The 17,972-nt window shown below is 54.5% G+C and overlaps 1 protein-coding gene across 15 annotated transcripts in view; it reads left to right on the plus strand.

Annotated features, from left to right (window-relative positions):
* Positions 1-17,322, plus strand: part of MAST3 (microtubule associated serine/threonine kinase 3) — a 50,221-nt gene extending 32,899 nt beyond the window's left edge. For all 15 annotated transcript variants that reach the window (XM_070373302.1, XM_070373307.1, XM_070373304.1 and 12 more), the window contains 14 exons: positions 441-579; positions 5,153-5,285; positions 5,436-5,601; positions 6,440-6,541; positions 7,227-7,349; positions 8,441-8,550; positions 10,394-10,533; positions 11,056-11,300; positions 11,754-11,960; positions 12,444-12,670; positions 12,909-13,031; positions 13,795-13,931; positions 14,045-14,226; positions 15,233-17,322. In XM_070373302.1, coding sequence (XP_070229403.1) covers positions 441-579; positions 5,153-5,285; positions 5,436-5,601; positions 6,440-6,541; positions 7,227-7,349; positions 8,441-8,550; positions 10,394-10,533; positions 11,056-11,300; positions 11,754-11,960; positions 12,444-12,670; positions 12,909-13,031; positions 13,795-13,931; positions 14,045-14,226; positions 15,233-15,765 — 2,567 coding nt within the window. In that variant the 3' untranslated portion in view covers positions 15,766-17,322. The remainder of the gene's footprint in view (positions 1-440; positions 580-5,152; positions 5,286-5,435; positions 5,602-6,439; positions 6,542-7,226; positions 7,350-8,440; positions 8,551-10,393; positions 10,534-11,055; positions 11,301-11,753; positions 11,961-12,443; positions 12,671-12,908; positions 13,032-13,794; positions 13,932-14,044; positions 14,227-15,232) is intronic.
* Positions 17,323-17,972: the final 650 nt, after the last annotated feature.

Genomic DNA, 17,972 nt, shown 5'->3' on the forward strand with positions numbered 1-17,972 from the left:
AGAGGGGACTGGTGGGCAGAAGCTTGGAGGCTGGAATAAAAGCAAGGGAGGTCAGGAGGTGTGGGTTGGAAGGACTAGGATGGTTGGAAGCCAGGCTGAGGAGTTGTAGGATCAGGTTTCCAGCTCAGGAAAGAATAGTATCTTCAGGTAATGGCAGGAACAAGCATTTACCAAGGTAGCTGCCAGTCAAGGAGAGGGAGCATGCACTTAGGAGGCACCAGCTCTGTACAAGGGAAGGGGCTGTGCACTTAACAAAGCTGCTGCCTGCCCAGGGCAAATCAGAAAGTAGGGTCTGCATCCCCTCCTGCCCCTACCAGCTCCCCACCCCAATTCAGGACAGACTGGGGACACTGTGCCGGAGGTGGGGAGGGCAGGTGGGTACAAGTCTAGGCACAGCTGCAGAACCAAGATTCTCTGCAAGCGTGTCCACGCTTCTGCAGGTGGCGACTGTGCCACGCTCCTGAAGAACATGGGCCCGCTGCCTGTGGACATGGCACGCATGTACTTCGCCGAGACGGTGCTGGCACTGGAGTACCTGCACAACTACGGCATCGTCCACCGAGACCTCAAGCCTGACAAGTGAGTGACGGGGACCCCGGGAGCGGGGCCTCTGGAGTGGGTCTGGGGCTGCTCGGAAGCACCATTATCTGGATCCCACTGGCATCATGGGGCCCCGGCGGCAAGCAGATAATTAATAGATGCCTGCTATGTGCAGGGGAAAGACAGTGCACTTATGGAGGTGCTCTGGCAAAGAGGGTGCCCATGCACTCGAGCACTGCTACAATGTAACGGAAGTGAACTTGACTATATGAGGCACCAGCTGTATACAAAGGGCAGGGCCATGCACTGTGCAAAACCTCATGTGTGAAGAAAGGGACTGTGCGTGTCTTGAACACCTGGTGTGTACTAGTGCAGGGAAGAGAGTCTGGGGCTGTTTATTTCAGTCTAGCGTCTAGTAAGCATCTATTGAGTGCCAGGCCCTCTGTGAGTGGCTGGAAAACACGCGTGTGAGTGTGAATGACCCCTCAGGCTTTGTAACTCCTCCATAATTTTCAAAGCACTCTCCTCCTGCATTGAGCACCTGCTGTGTACACAGGAAAGGGCTGCTCTTATATCAAGTACCCTCTGGACATCAGGCAGGACATGCGAGTCTCAGGTACTTGCTGTGTGGAGGTGTGAACGTAAGCATCAAGAGTCGGCATGTTTTAGACTTACTTTCCTGGTGGCCCAGTGGCTAAGACACAGCACGTCCAGTGCAGGTTACACAGGTTCGTTCCCTGGCTGGGGAACTAAGATCCCACGTGCTGTGCTGCGCGGGGTGGCCAATGATTAGTTAATTCAGAGAGTCTGCATGTTTTCAGGCCATCTTGTATTTTGCAAATGGCTTAGAAAACAAAACACATGTGTTTGCACTTGCTGTCTACCTTGGGCCCAGATGGCGGCATAACTGACTCCTCACACACTGATGACTTTTGAGTTTCTAAAGCGCCTTTTTTTGCTGGTGTGTATTTATTGGTCACCAGCTGTGTAGAGGTGATCAGAACACCTCTGCTTAATAAATGTGTTATTAAGCGAGGACTGCGGAGAAGGCCATGGCATCCCACTCCAGTACTCTTGCCTGGAAAATCCCATGGACGGAGGAACCTGGTAGGCTGCAGTCCATGGGGTCGCTAAGAGTCGGACACAACTGAGCGACTTCACTTTCATTTTTCACTTTCATGTATTGGAGAAGGAAATGGCAACCCACTCCAGTGTTCTTGCCTGGAGAATCCCAGGGACGGGGAAGCCTGGTGGGCTGCCGTCTGTGGGGTCGCACAGAGTCGGACATGACTGAAGCGACTTAGCAGCAGCAGCAGCAAGCAAGGACTGTGTGTCAGGCCCTGAACACTGCAACTATCTTTTTATATGAAGTGTTTATGTTGAGGTCAGCATGGAATGAACACCTGCTGTATACTGGGGACAGGGGCCCTTTTCTCCAATGAAGGTACTTGCCGTGTGGAGTTGTGAACCTGAGTCTTAAGAGCCCTGCATGTTGTCAGGGCATCTTGTAGTTTGCCAGAGGCTTAGAACAGCAGTGCCCAGCCTTTTTGGCACCAGGGACCCATTTCATGGAAAATAATTCTCTCACGGACCAGGGTGGCACGGAATGGTTCCGGGGTGATTCCAGTGCATTATATATGTTGTGCACTTCACTTCTATTACTACATCAGTTCCACCTCAGATCATCAGGCGTTAGATACTCGAGGTTGGGGACCCCTGGCTTAGGAAACAAGCAAATGTGTAGTTGGCGCCTGTTGTATACCTAGGCCTCCATGCTCCATGTCCTCTGGCTGCTTGCTTTGTGCCCATCAGACCTCTTTGCGATCATCCTGGACTGGGGTCTTCCCAGTGTTCCCGAGGCAGGACTGGCCCCTCCCATGCTCACGACCCTCATCTGCAAAACGGGATGGGAAGGGGTCCAGCCCCAGAGGGTTCAGGGAGGGATAGGTCCCCACAGTTGGTGCTGGAGATAAATAATTTTTCCTTTGCAGTTCAGAAAATTTCAGGTACACCCCAAGTCAAGAGAAGGTGCATTCATTTGCTAGGGCTGCCCTAACTAAGGGCTTAAACAACAAGAAGTTTATTCTTGGGACTTCCCTGGCTGTCCAGTGGTTAAGACTCTGCACTTCCACTACAGTAGGCGTGAGTTCGATCCCCGGTTAGTGAACTGAGATCCCACATGCCGTGCAGTGTGGCCAAAAATAAATTAACTAATTCAAGTTTTTTTAAAAGAAATTTACTCTCTCAGTTCTGGAGGCTAGAAGTTCAAGATCAAAGGGTCAGCTCCCTTTGAAGGTACCAGGGAAGGATGTATCCAGGCTTCTCTCCTGCCTTCTGGTGGTTCCTAGGCTGTGGTGGCATAATTCTAACCTTTGCGTGGTGTTCCCCACCGTGTGCAAGTCTGTGTCCAAATCCCCGCTTTTTATAAGGACTCCAGTCCTGCTGAAATTGTGGTTACCTGGTGGCACAGCGGGCAACGAATCTGCCTGCAATGCAAGAGCCTCAGGAGACGCAGGTTCGATCCCTGGGTCAGGAAGATCCCCTGGAGGAGGGCATGGCAACCCACTCCAGTATTCTTGCCTGGAGAGTCCCTGTGGACAGAGGAGCTTGGCGGGCTACAGTCCATAGGGTGTCAAAGAGTTGGACACAACTGAGCGACTAAGCACAGCATAGCACAGCAGCTAGCTATGTACTCCAGAATGACCTCATCTTAAGTAATGACATTTGCAGTGACCCCGTGCCCAGATAAGACCCCATCATAGTTCCTGGGGGTTAGGAGCTCAGCATGTGAAGTTGGGGGATACACAGTTCAGTCCATAACGGAAGAGGGGTACAGCGTCCCACCCCCCACAGCTGTCAACATTCATCCAGTCCAGTTTCCTCCCAGGCCATTCAGTCCTCCCCACTGGGTGAGTTGAAGCAAATTCCAGGCATTGTCTCATTTTCTCTGTGACAAGGAAACAAATTTTTAAATACCACATATAGTCAACATTCAAGAAATGAACTTTTTAAAAAAGATTTATTTATTTGTTATTTTATTTTTATTTGGCTGCACCAGGTCTCAGCTGCAGTTTGTGGGATCTAGTTCCTTTAGCAGGGATCGAACCCGGGCACCTTACATTGGGAGCGTGGAGTCTTAGCCACCCGACCACCAGGGCAGTCCCAGGAAATGAATGTCTTTGAGGCAGGGACATGCCCATAGGCACTCAGGAAACACTGGTTTGTCTTAGCAGAGCATGGCCAAAGGCCTGCTATGAGGCCTTGGTTTTTGGAGGGAGTTGGCTTAGCTGGTAGCTACACCAAAGTGTTTCTTCCACAGCTGGTATACACAGTAGTTGCTTAAGAAGCATCATTTTAAAAAACAAACAAGAACCAGCAGAGGCATGGAGTGGGCACACAGAATTGTTTCTTTCTAGAGTTGAGGTATGCAGTAGGTGTCAAATAAATGACTCCTGCGACTACTTGGATACAAACAGTGAATTCTCCAGAAATTTATTTACTTATTTTAAAATACATTTTCAAATACTTGTATTTACTTATTTTTGGCTGTGCTGGATCTTGGTTGCTGCATGGGCTTTGCTCTAGTTGCGGCGAGTGGAGGCGCCTCTCTAGTTGTGCTGCTCAAGCTTCTTCTTGTGGCGGCTCCTCTTGCTGCGGAGCACAGGCTCGAGGGCTCACGGGCTTCAGGAGCTGCAGTTCCCGGGCTCTAGAGCGCAGGCTCAATAGTTGTGGCGCCTGGGGTTAGTTGCTCCGTGTCCTGTGGGATCTTCCTGGACCAGGGATCAAATCTGTGTCTCCCGCACTGGCAGGCAGGTTCTTTACCTCTGAGCCACCAGGGAAGCCCCTATTTATTTGTTTCTCATTTTATTTATTTTTGGTTGTACCTTGTGGTATGCACAATCTCAGCGCCCAGACCAGGGACTGAACCCATGCCCTCTGCCCTGGGGGCACAGAGTTTTAACCACTGCGCCACTGGGGAAGTCCTGCAGATATTTATTTTTAAATGGGCAGGTGTACCCAGGAGGTGCATGAAAACATGACTTTATAAAGCTGATGCATGTGATTTTTATCACTTAAAATATTTATATATTTAAACTTGCAAGAGAACAGGAACAGCAGCGTACATGATAGGTGTGTGAGTTTTAAACAACTGGTGCACCCATGAGGGGCACAAATATTTCTGTATATAGCAAGTGCTAAAGACATGTTCACTTCACAGTAGGTGCTTGCACAATATTTAATTTGTTAAAAATAATGGCTGTAGGTACAAAAATATGCTGTAGCTCTCCTGCTAGGAGGTGTTCAGGACATGTTTTATTGCCTAGTAGGGAAATGCCATGATTCTCAGGAACTTGATTTTTGCACAGCATAGTATACAGTAGGTGCTCAACGGTAATACCCGATGCACCCAGAAGGTGCACAGAGATGTTTGCCAAATTTGTAATGTTCCCCAAGAACCTCTGTTTCTTTCAGTAATGTAATCAGGCGTAGGACGTGTGTTCCGACCCTTGGTGGGGTTGGGCTACCTTGGATGGGACAAAGTTCGTGATGGGGGGCGGCAGGAGCAGCCAAGTACCCCCCAGCCCTGAGCGCCCCACCCACCTGCCCACAGCCTGCTCATCACCTCACTTGGCCACATCAAGCTCACTGACTTCGGCCTGTCTAAGATTGGGCTCATGAGTATGGCCACCAACCTCTACGAAGGCCACATCGAGAAAGACACCCGGGAGTTCGTGGACAAGCAGGTGGGCAGCCTCCCCCTGCCCAAAGCCCAGCCCCGGGCCATGGGGAGACTCTGCAGCAGAAAGGCGTATGTGAACCCTTCCCGTGATTCTCCCCACCCTCCCTTCCCCGACTGGGAGCCGCCCTCAGTTTCCCTGTCCCGCCCGGCCCAGGTATGCGGGACGCCTGAGTACATCGCCCCCGAGGTGATCTTCCGCCAGGGCTACGGGAAGCCAGTGGACTGGTGGGCCATGGGCGTCGTCCTCTATGAATTCCTGGTGGGCTGTGTGCCCTTCTTCGGCGATACCCCCGAGGAACTCTTTGGCCAGGTGGTCAGTGGTGCGTTCCCCACCCCCGTGGCCCAGGTTTCATCCCTGTGTCGGGGAGGGGAGCAGCCCCCGTGTGGATAGATTGGGCACCTTTGGCATGCCAGGCCCTGGCTGAGCACTGGAGATACAGCCAAGGGCAAGATGGACAGTAAGGGAGATAAATAAGCGAACTATGGAGGGACTTTCCTTGCGGTCCAGTGGTTAAGACTCCACCTTCCTGTGCGGGGCTAGGGGTGGGGGGTTCGATGCCTCTCGGGGAGCCAAGATCCCGAATGCCCCCCTGGTGTGGCCAAAAAAAAAACAAAACTGTAGAACAATCAGAGGCAAAAATGCAGAGGAAGAAAAGAAGCAGGAAGAAGGGAGGGCGTGGGGTGGCAGGTGTGGGGTGGTTAGTCACTCAGTCACACCTGACTCTTTTGCGACCCTATGGATTGTAGGAGCCCAAACGGGCTCCTCTGTCCATGGGATTTTCCCAGGCAAGAATACTGGAGTAGGTTGCCGTTTCCTCCTCTAGGAGCTCTTCCCAACCCAGGGATTGAACCTAAGTCTCCTGGGTCTTCTGCATGGCAGTGCAGGGAAGCCCCAGGTGTGGGGTAGAGGAGCTGTATTAAAAGAGTCACAGAGAATGACACTGGGGTGACATGTGAGCAGAGTTTTAAAGGAGCAAGAGATGGAGGAAAGGAAGGTGCTCAAGGCAGAGAGCGTGGCCAGAGCAAAGGCTGTGAGGGACCAAAGCTGGAATGCTGAAGGAGCAGAGCAGGCTGATGGCTTGGAGTGCAGAAAGCAGAAGGGCTAGGAGATGCTAGGAAGCACTAGCCCAGCTTCCTCACTCTCTCCTCTCACTTCAGACGAGATCATGTGGCCAGAGGGAGAGGAGGCCCTCCCAGCCGATGCCCAGGACCTCATCACCAGGCTGCTCCGACAGAGCCCACTGGACCGCCTGGGCACTGGTATGTTGGAGTGGGTGGGCCGGAGGCTGGAGTAAGCATGAGCTCTATTTGAGAGGCTGCATAGAGGAAGGGGACTTGAAGCTGGGGTTTTGAAGGATGCATATGAGCTCACTAGGAACTTGCATAAGACTGAAAGTAGCTGGGTCTAGTGCAGACATGGGGCACTGAGGCTGTGTATGGGAGCCCGCCAGGTCACCATGGGCTGTGTCCTAAGGTCCCTAAGGACCAGCGCAGTGGGTCCCACTGTCCAAGTTTCCCCAGCCACCAAAATGGTGATAAGAGGATTATTTAATACTGATGCAGCCACCCAGTATGTGGCCACTACGGATCACTTTCAGGATGAAACTTGGCCACTGGAGAGGACCACGAGCGCTGAGGTTGGGGAACAGGATACATTTGTGCATTCGACTCTGCTCGTTGGGGTAGAAACATGTGGACAGGGGCCCTGGAAGGAATCTCTCCTGAGGTCCTGGGGTTTCTCCGGGCGTTGGGATCTCAGAATCCAGCCGAGGGAAGATCAGGGCCTAGGTTTTAGCCCTACCTTGGTTCCCCTCTGGGCTCTTAAACGATGGCTGTTTTCCCTTCCCATCTTTGTGGCTCTGCGCTGGCCAAGTTTGGGTTCATAACTGGCCTAGGGGGTCGTGGGGGGTGGGGCCCAGCAGGGCTCAGCCGGCTTTGTCTGCAGGAGGCACCCACGAGGTGAAGCAGCACCCCTTCTTCTGGACGCTGGACTGGGCCGGGCTTCTGCGACACAAGGCCGAGTTCGTGCCGCAGCTGGAAGCGGAGGACGACACCAGCTACTTCGACAGTAAGCGGGGGCCCAGGAGACGGGCTGTGCTGTCCCGTACTCTCCTAGGGCAGCAAGGGGTCTCTGCCAGGGTCCCCATCCCAGCTCGGCGCCTCACACTGGGCCTGGAGCTTCTGACTTGCTGAGCTTTCCAGGACTCTGGGCATATGTGTGCTGGCTGCCCCACCCCCTACCCCCCCACACACACCCCCCTGCTAGGATTTCCTTTGCATCTGAGCTCAGGTACTGCAGCACCCCCTCAGGTTGCAGGAGGGGACACCAAGCTACTTAGGGTGGCAGACCCTTTTCTGGGATCCCGCATCAGGTTCGGCCTCCTGAATCTCAGTCCTGACCAGGCATGGAACCTTGCCTGTCATACAAGAGGGTGGGCTGCCTCACTCAGCTTGGGTGGAGGTGCTCCCCTCAAGCACTTCAGATGGGCTCAGACAAATCTCCCTCTTCCTATGTGGGGCTCTGGCCAATCCCAGAGTAAATGCTCTTGGCTTCCAGCGCCTCCTCCAGAACTGGATGTGTGACCTTGAGCATGTCAGAGGTCCTCTGTGAACGTCTGTTTCCTTTTCTGTAAAATGAGGAACGTCTTTTATGTTTGAGCTGTGCAGTGTTACCTAGCTCTAGGGGACCCATCTCAAGAGTGAGGAAACTGAGACACAGGAATTCCCATCCACAGCCCCACAACTTTTAGGGACACACCTGAGATTTATTCCCAGACACTAAATCTGCCAGGGGTTCCCTGGTGGCTCACAGGTAGAAAATCCACCTGCCAATTCAGGAGACGTGGGTTTGATCCCTGAGTCGGGAAGATCCCCTGGAGGAGGGCACACAAACCCTTCCAGTACTCTTGCCTGGGAAATCCCATGGACAGAGCAGCCTGGCAGGCTACAGTCCACGGGGTCGCAAAGAGTCGAACATGAATGAGCAACTAAACAGCAGCTGAATCTGCCACCCAAGCCTCCTCTGCCCTTAAACGTACCAGGCATAGTCCCACCTCAGTGCCTGTGCTCTGACGGTGTCTCCCCACCCGGGAGCCCTCCCCACATCACCCCTGTGTCCACCTCCGGGGATCAGGTGGGTGATGCCTTTCCCTCCTGCAGCCCGCTCGGAACGTTACCGCCACCTGGGCTCTGAAGATGACGAGACTAACGATGAGGAGTCATCCACAGAGATCCCCCAGTTCTCGTCCTGTTCCCACCGCTTCAGCAAGGTGAGACCGGGATCCTGGGTGTAGCTGGCACTCAGGAAACAGGGCAAGGTGTTTGTTTGGGGTTGTTTTGTTTCTTTGGGCTGTGTCAGGCCTTAGTTGCGGCATGTGGAATATTCACTGCAACCTGTGGGCTTCATCTCTAGCTGAGGTGCACGGGCTCAGCAGCTCACGGGCTTAGTTGCCCTGAGGCATATGGAAGCTTAGTTCCCCATCTTGGGAATCAAACCCGTGCCCCCTGCATTGCGAGGGGATTCTTAACCACTGGACCATCAGGGGAGTCCCTGTTTGGGTTTTTGGTTTTTTTTTTTAATTTTTGTTTTCATTGTAGTGAAATATATATAACATAAAATATACTATTTTAACTTTTTTAAACTGTACAGTCCAGTGACATTTAGTACATTCACAGTGTTGTGCAACCATCACATTTATCTGGTTCCAGAACATTCCATCATGCCCAAAGAGCAACTTTGTACCTGTGGGCAGCCACTCCTTACTTCCTCCTCCTGTCTCCCCCTCCCTCACCCCTGCTTTCTGTTTCTATGCATTTACCTGTTCTGGACATATCACATACATGATGTATGTATGTGATACATATCATGTATCACCCAGTCCAGCGTCCAGAAGAAGGGGTGCTGCTTCACCTCGTGGGTGCCTCCTGCAGACAAGGCTGGCTGAGCCCTGCTGATCCCCACCCCCCACGACCCCCTGGGCCAATTATGAGCCCAAACTTGGCTAGCACAGAACCACAGAGATAGGAGGGGAAAACCAGCCGTTGATTAAGAGCCTGGAGGGGAACCAAGCTAGGGCTAGAACCTAGGCCCTAATCTTCCCTTGTCTGGATTCTGAGATCCCAACATGCGGAGAAACTGCAGCACCTCAGGAGAGGTTCCTTCCGGGGCCCCTTTCCACGTTTCTACTCCATACACTCTGTGGGCTTTCGTGTCTGGCTTCTTCTTCTTCTTTTTTTAATATTTATTTATTTGTCTATGTGGGCTCTTAGTTGCAGTGCGTGGGATCTAGTTCCCTGACCAGGGATCAAATCCGGGCCCCCTGCGTTGGGAGCTCAGAGTCTTAGCCACTGGACCACCAGCCAAGTCCCTGGCCTTTTTTTTTTGGCTTCCCTGCATGGCTTGTAGGATCTTAGATCTCTGACCAGGGATTGAACCCAGCAGCAATGAGCACTCGGAGTCCTAACCACTGAATCACTAGGGAAGTCCCTGTTTCTGGCTTCTTAAGGCTGATCTACGTGACAGCGTGTCAGTACTTCACTCCTAGTTATGGCTGAGTAATATTCCACCGTGTGACTGGACCACAGTTTTGTTTATCCGCTCATCAGTTGATGAACCATTTTGCCTTTTTCCACTTTGGGGCAATTGTGAATAGACCTGCTATGCTAGGTGTTACTTTATAGCGTCATTAGCTTCACTCAAGTTCCTTCCTTTGTTTATAATTGGATCAGAAAACCTGCACAGGGACTTCCCTGGCAGCCCAGTGGTTAAGACTCCAAGCTTCCACTGCAGGGGGCATGGGTTCAATCCCTGGTGGGGGAACTAAGAGCCTGCATGCCGTGCAGCATGACCTAAAAAACCCCCCAAAGCCTGCACTGCTTATGGGCCTGGGGCCCACGGGTGGGAAACTTCAGCCGGGGCCCCTTGGTAACCAGGCCTGTCAGAGCCTCAGTCTCTCCATCTGTACAGTAGGGTAAAGACACTGTGTCTTTAAAGAAGTGGTGAGAAAGGATTTGAGGAAATGACTCAGAAGCGTCAGGCATGTAGGAAGCACTCAACTGAGCCATCCCCCAGGGATGCGGTTGTTGTGACTGTTATTTTTAATTGCTTCCCAGGTCTATAGCAGTTCTGAGTTCCTGGCCGCCCAGCCCACCCCAACCTTCGCTGAACGGAGCTTCAGTGAGGACCGGGAGGAAGGGTGGGAACGCAGCAGCGAGGGGAACTATGGGCGCCGGCTGAGCACCACTGAGGTCCGGTAGGTGGGCTGGGGAGTGGAGCCTGCTGGGAGGTGGAGCCACCAAACCCAACATTGGAAAGAGCTGCCCAGTGGCCCAGTAGAAAAGGGTCACACATATTGGCCAGCCTATCAGACCCCTGCCAACCTGGCCTCTATCATCACTCCCTTTGGATTTGCATTCCTAACCATACTAAAGGTAAAAGCAGCCATATACCATCATGCTTCTAGGCTTTTGCTTGTTTCCTCTGCCCAGAATGCTCTTTGCTTATGCTCACGAAGTCTCATTCATCTGTCAAAGTCCAGACTCAACACAAATAATCAGTGTCTGTTTGAGGAGGGGCATTGGAAGCTGGGTTTTAAAAGATGAATAGGAGTTCTCTGGGCAGTCACAGAGGATGGAGCAGGCACAGGGAGCTCACTTTGTCTTTACAGATTACCTCTGACTCTAGGCTGAGGGTTAAGATGCAGCCACTAGAGGAGACTGGGTGCTCTGGGGTGAGGGCACCAGGCAAGTGTGACACAGGCTGTTCCCCACTACAGGCTGAGATCCTGCACATCTTCTGGTTCATCTTGCCACTCATCCTCCTCCCAGCCTGAGCGGGGCCCTAGCCCATCTCTCCTGAACACCATCAGCCTGGACACGATGCCCAAGTTTGCCTTCTCATCAGAGGATGAGGGAGCTGGCCCCGGTCCTGTGGGCCCCAAAAGGCCCATCTTCATTCTCGGGGAGCCCGATGCTCCCCCAGAAACCACCCCAGTGATACCCAAGCCCTCCAGCCTTTCTGGTAGGTAGAATCCAGGATGGGAGCAGTAGTCTTATGGCAAATTTCCCACAGGAGGGACTATTTAAGATGGGTTTTGAAGGATGAGTAGGAGTTCTCTAGAGAGAACATTCACTTGTCTAACACAGGCCTCAGTCTAGGGATGATACCCTCAGCTTCAGTGGATCAGGACAGGAGAGAGGAATTGAACTGGGGAGCTCTGAGAGTGGGAGTAGGGATCTAACTGGAATGAGGGGAAGGTTTCGTGAAGGAGGGGACCTGAAGAATGGAGGTTCCCAGGGAGAGCAGTGCAGGAAGGGTGTGCAAGAAAAGGGAACAGCCTGTGTAACAGCCAGGAGACTGGACCGTGTGCATGCCGACCAGGAAGGAAGGGGCTTTGCCTTCTGAGGGCAGAAGGGCCACATGGTAAGCTGGAGGGTGGGGCAGACTAACCCCCGACCCTGTTGTCCCTCACAGCTGACACCGCCGCCCTCAGCCATGCGCGCCTACGAAGCAACAGCACCGGTGCACGACACTCCACGCCACGGGCCCTGGATGCTGGCCGGGGCCGCCGCCTCGGGAGCCAGAGAGACTCTGCCCCCGAGAAATCCAGGACCTCCCCCAGCGGAGGCCGCGTGCCCAAGTCAGCCTCGGTGTCCGCCCTGTCGCTCATCATCACAGCAGGTAACACCCATGGCCCAGCCTTGTCTTGGTGTGCCTGCCCACGTCCATTTTTAACCACAGGGTGGAGGCAGTTTTGGCCAGTGGTAGCTGGCAGGGGTCCTTCCAGGTGATGTGGGGGCTGCTGTTTACGGCTGAGCCCAGGAGAGGGGAAGCAGCAGGGGGAGGGGACTGGCATTCTTGGCAGTGGGCACTGCATGTGCCAAGACTTGAAGGGGAGGGGGAGGGGTCTGGGGGCATTGAAGCAGCAGCAAAGCAGCCAGAGTGATCAGTACGGGAACTTCCCTGGTAGTCCAGTGATTAAGACTCTGTGCTCCCACTGGAGGGGCATGGTTCGATCCCTGGAAGGGAACTAAGATCCTACAGGCCGCGTGGTGGTCAAAAAACAAAAACATGAAACAGCCATCAGTGTGCAGGGGGAGGGGAAGGTGCCTTGTGAGGGGCCCCCCAAGGCAGTGACCCCCTCCCTGAACCTTGTCCCTGCAGATGATGGCAGCGGTGGCCCCCTCATGAGCCCCCTGTCCCCACGCTCACTGTCCTCTAACCCATCGTCCCGCGACTCCTCTCCAAGCCGAGACCCTTCCCCCGTGTGTGGCAGCCTGCGGCCCCCCATCGTCATCCACAGCTCAGGCAAGAAGTACGGCTTCAACCTGCGGGCAATCCGCGTCTACATGGGCGACAGTGACGTCTACACTGTGCACCACGTGGTGTGGGTAAGTTGGCCCTGGGATGGGCAGGAACAGCCGGACCTGGTTGGAGTCCAGCTCTGCCCTGGTGCGGGGCTTTCCTTGCAGAGCTGCGTTTGTTAGTCTGGGAAAGCTGGGAAACCAGGCAGAGTGGAAGCATCAGCTTGCTGGGGGCCCGAGGCTGACTCAGCTGGGCTGGGGTCTCTGTCTGTGGGGCCCAGACCACTGACCGTCTGCCCCCCGTGCCCCGCTACCCCCACCCCAGAGTGTGGAGGAAGGAAGCCCTGCCCAGGAGGCAGGTCTGCGAGCTGGGGACCTGATCACCCACATCAATGGGGAGTCCGTCCTGGGACTGGTGCACATGGACGTCGTGGAGCTGTTGCTGAAGGTGCAGCCCTCTTCCCCCTACTCCCACCACCCACCCCGGCCTACCCATAGGGCTCTGAGCCCCCACCCCTGGTCCATCCTCAAAGTACCCTGATCTCCCCGCGCTGCTCCTGTAACCCCCGTCCCCTCCCCTTTGTCTCAGGTGCCGATTCCGTGTGGTTCTCCCCCTCCAACCACAGCATTCCACTTGGGCCCTACATTCTTCTCCCTTCTGCTTCTTTCTTCTCTTTTTCTTCCTTCTTTTTTATTTTTTTGGCCAAGTGGCATGCGGCATCTTAGTTCCCTGAACAGGGCTCAAACCCGCACCCCCTGCAGTGGAATTGCAAGTCCTAATCACTGGACAGCCAGGAAAGTCCCAGCTTCCTTCTTTAGCCCTCTTATATCACCCCTCATAGCCATTCCTCCAGGAAGCCCCCTGGGGCCCCACTCCTGACCTTCCCTCTGGCCCACCTTGACCCTGTGGGGGTGGTATCTGGGCCATCTTTGCCTCCTGCCTCCTTGAGGGCTGAGGCCCAGGGGAGGAAAGGTGGGCACAAGTGAGGAGGCAGGCCACTGGTTGGATAGCTCCTGGGACCAGTGGGTGAGTCGATGGCTCATTGGATGGATGGACAGATGGCACACATCCATCTTTGGCCCAGTGAGTGCGGAGGCCATTAGTTGAGAAATGGGTGGTTAGGATCCAGGGCTTTTGATGGACGAGTAGGTGGGTGGAGGTATCACTGGCTAGGAGGCACACTGGCGACCCCTCGCCATCCTTCCTGCAGAGTGGCAACAAGATCGCCCTTCGGACCACAGCACTGGAGAACACGTCCATCAAGGTGGGCCCCGCGCGGAAGAACGTGACCAAGGGCCGCATGGCGCGCAGGAGCAAGCGGAGCCGAAGGCGGGAGACACAGGACCGGTGAGCGGTGGGCTGGCCCCCGTGGAGGGTTGATGCAGGACGCGTGGCATGGTTGGGCAGCCCCGGCCACTGGGGGGCGGGACTTGTGGAGAATCTGGGTTTCTAACCCCTAGGCGGAAATCACTCTTCAAGAAGATCTCAAAACAGTCGTCCGTGCTGCACACCAGCCGCAGCTTCTCCTCTGGCCTCCACCAGTCCCTGTCGTCCAGCGAAAGCCTCCCAGGCTCCCCCACCCACAGCCTGTCCCCCAGCCCCACCACACCCTGCCGCAGCCCGGCTCCCGATGCCCCAGCAGGTGGGTGCACCCCCCAGAACCATCCTGGGAAGAAGGACCACACGGGGCTGCAGTGGTTGGCCCAGGGAGGGGGGGCGAACAGAGTTGGAAGGATGAAGTGACGTGATGAATGACTGCCTCAAAGGCAGCCTGGGGTGGGCAGGGCGGGTGTGAGGGCAGGGAAAGGCGTGTCCAGCAGAAGGGAACATCACAAGCTATGGGCGTCTAGATAAGAGGGATGCGGAAGCTAGAGGGAGGCTAGGCAGAGGGGATTGGGGGATGGATCAAGCCAAAGAGCTGGGCTTAAATTGGGGTGGGGGGCAATAGGTAGCCACAGAGAGTGAGTGAGCCAGAGAAGATATGGAAGGATAGTTCTAGAGCAGGAAAGGATGGTCCCCCTGAGGTTCGCCAGTCTGTGAGAGACAGCCAGAGATGGACATCCCTGTTTCCACTGGGTTAGCATCAGTCTAGAGGGAGAGAGAGACAGGCTGAGGCAGTCCACAGAGGAAGGAAGGCATCCTAGAGGAGAGCCACAGAGCTGCTCTCCCAGGAAGCCCTCCCTGCCTTCTGAGGGCCCCACTGCTGTCTCTCTCTCTAGCCTTCCCTGACTTCAAGGGGCTGGGGTTATCTATGCCATCGTTGCCCTCCTTAGACCCCTAGACCAGCCTCTGAGGCTGAGGCCTAGGGGTGGAGAGTGGGTACAGGCAGAAGCAGGGCCCTTATTGGATAACTTCCTGAACCAGTGGGTAGATGGCTCATGGGATGGACAGTGGACAGGTACCTTTGGCCGAATGATTTGGTGGGACATTTCGATAAGAAGTGGGTGAAAAGGTGCTAGAGCTTTGATGGTTGAATAGGAGTTTACCAGATCTAAGCCAAAGGAAGAACCCGTGCAGACAAAGGGAAAACCAGGCCTGATAGGTGACCACATGCCTGGAAATGATATGGGCTTTGCAGTCAGTCCCAGGGCCCACCTCGAGGCTGGGACATTGAGACTGGTGGCCTGACCCTCCGCTGTCACCCGCAGACACAGCGTCTCCACCCAGTATATCCCCAAGCTCCAGCAGCCCTGCATCTCCAGCTGCCGCTGGCCACACCCGCCCCAGCTCCCTGCATGGCCTGGCCGCCAAGCTCGGGCCACCTCGCCCCAAAGCCGGCCGCCGCAAGTCCACCAGCAGCATCCCACCCTCCCCACTGGCCTGCCCACCTGTGCCTGCACCCCCACCCCGCTCACCCTCACCCCTGTCAGGGCACCCGCCTGTGCCTGCCCGATCCCCAAGGCTGCGCCGAGGCCAGTCAGCTGACAAGCTGGGTACAGGTGAGCGACTGGACGGGGATCTGGGGCGCCGCAGCCGAGGGCCGGACTCTGAGCTGGTGATCATGCGACGGCTGCATCTGTCTGAGCGCCGAGACTCCTTCAAGAAGCAGGAGGCTGTGCAGGAGGTGAGCTTTGATGAGCCACTGGAAGAAGCCACTGGGCCACCCACCTTGGTGCCGCAAATTGCCGTGGAGGGTGCTGAGGCTGTGTCAGGAGCCCTTGGACCCTCTGGGAAAGACTAATCTACCTGGCCTCCCCCTGGCCTGGCAGTCAATGCATTTTCTGTGGAATGTGTTTTCCATAAACTGACACCTGGATGGAGACTGAGCCACCAGCCTTTGACATCTGAAAGAAGAGAGGTCATCGCAGTTCTTGCCGGAAGGTGTAGACAGTGCCTCCTTAATGTCCTGGAGCTGGTCGATCTGGGGCCCGTAGGGGCAGGAATGGGAGACTAGGGTGGTATTGTAAATAGCAGCAAATCCCTGCAACTAATTTATTACTTTTTATAAGCGATAGTCAGACTGAGTCGCCACCCTTAAGGCGGCTGCCCGGGTCTTGCCCCAGGCACCTGGGACCCATTTGTAAACCCTGCCCCCCTGGGCTGAGAAGGAAGCACTTTGGACAAGTCAACGCGTGTTCATGTTTTATGGTTTTTCTGTTCTTTTAAAGTTTTTTTGTGTATTGTGTTACTTAACCCATCCCTGACTTAAGACCCATACATTTGAAGGGATGCAGCCTAGCTTATCAGTCCAGGCCCAGTTTGGATGACTTGGAGAGTCTGTAAACAATTCCCCTCCACCACAAAACGAAGTAATTCTGATGATGGACTGGATTCTGCAGGCCACTTCCCACCATCATGGCCTCCATCTCCAGGCCAGCCTTGCTAGAGTCTGCCTCCAGTTCTGTAGGCTTAGGGGTTGTGGGAACTGGGGCTTTGATGTATGAGTAGAAGTTCACCAAATATAGACAGAGGAGTCATGCACTTCACAGGCAGACACTGATGCCCCAGGAGGCAGAGGCCTCAAAGGGCACTGCCAGGGTAGGGGAAGAATGTCCACCCTGGACAAGATTGTTTTGTATTTGATGCCTACCAGGGTGAGAACTTGACCATGATGTGTCTAAAACACCCCCTGGGAAGTGCCCTCGATATGTCAGAGCCTTGCTGGGATGAAATCCGAATAAGAAAATCCAACTGGGGGTCAGTGAGGCCCAAGTTGCAATCTTGGCTTCACTGGCTCTGGGAAAATGGCTTCCCCACTCTGTGCCTCAGTTTCCTTGTGTTTACAAAACTAATACTAATGACTATTTATTAAGCACCTACTGTATGCCAAGCGCTTTTACTTGTGGCTTCTCCCTCAGTCAGTCTTCAGAAGGCTGGAGGTGGTGGTGTCCTCCCCATAACTAAGGCCTGGCAAGGGGCACAGACATGCCCCACACTTTCCTGGTAAGAGTCATGCAGCCAGCCCCTGTCCTGGGCATTGTCAAGGGAGCTGTGGAGAATTTGTTGTCAGATACAACAGACTCCAACTCCAAGCCTCTCCCCTGAAATGCTGTGTGACCCACCGGGCATCTCAGAGCCTCCATTTTCCATTGGGAGATGGCTAACGTAATGGCTGTGTCCCACATGATAAGGGCACTTTCCAGGCTCTGCAGCCCACTCTGCGTTCCTTCTGGAGACACCCACACAGCACTGCCTGGTGTTGGAGCTAGATCAAGGCTGTGCATGACTTTTGCTCCCGCCTTCCATCCTGGAGCTGACAGTGAATAAAAGCTCACATTTACAAAGAGGAGGTCCGATGTCTGGATTTCTGAGGGGGTGAGAAAAGGGTAAGGGAAGAATGGGGTGGGGTTGGGATGAAAATGGACCCTTGGCTCAAAGTCACCTGAAGTGGGTTTTGAAGGCTGCTGGGAGTTCACCATTGAGATCCTTCTTGATGCCTTCTCTGATCCAGGGCTCCTGCTACCCTCTCCCGGTTGAGTACCTATCAGGGGCTCTGTCCCTAAAAGCTTCATACAGACACCGTCTGGGCCTTGAAGCCGTGATAATAAATAAGCCATCTTTGCGACCTTTTTATACTGGTCTTCGCTTGGGCTGTGCCCTAAAATTCCCCTCACCACGTCGGAACCCAGCCTGAGCGCGTTCAGATTACTTCTGAAGTGTTAGGAAGGGTCGGAAAGCTTTGGCCACGTCCCTTGTCTCCGAGTGTCTTCGGCTCTTTCCGGAAACAGTCGTACGCCTGTGGGCCGGCATTGGGGTAGTTCTCTCCGCCCGCGAGTTCAGTTGTTTCTAGACGCTCTGGGCTACCATGGAAACCCCGGCTTTGAAGCCTGATCCCTTCTCGGCCCTCCCTTCCACCTAAATGCCACCTTCAGTTCCTTGAGCTCAGGGCCACCTCACTTGCTCTCGGGAGCCGTCCCTGCTTCGGCAGTTTCCAGAAGTGGGTAGTCG

Source organism: Bos mutus, chromosome 7, assembly GCF_027580195.1.
Source record: "Bos mutus isolate GX-2022 chromosome 7, NWIPB_WYAK_1.1, whole genome shotgun sequence".
In the NCBI taxonomy this organism is placed as follows: domain Eukaryota; kingdom Metazoa; phylum Chordata; class Mammalia; order Artiodactyla; family Bovidae; genus Bos; species Bos mutus.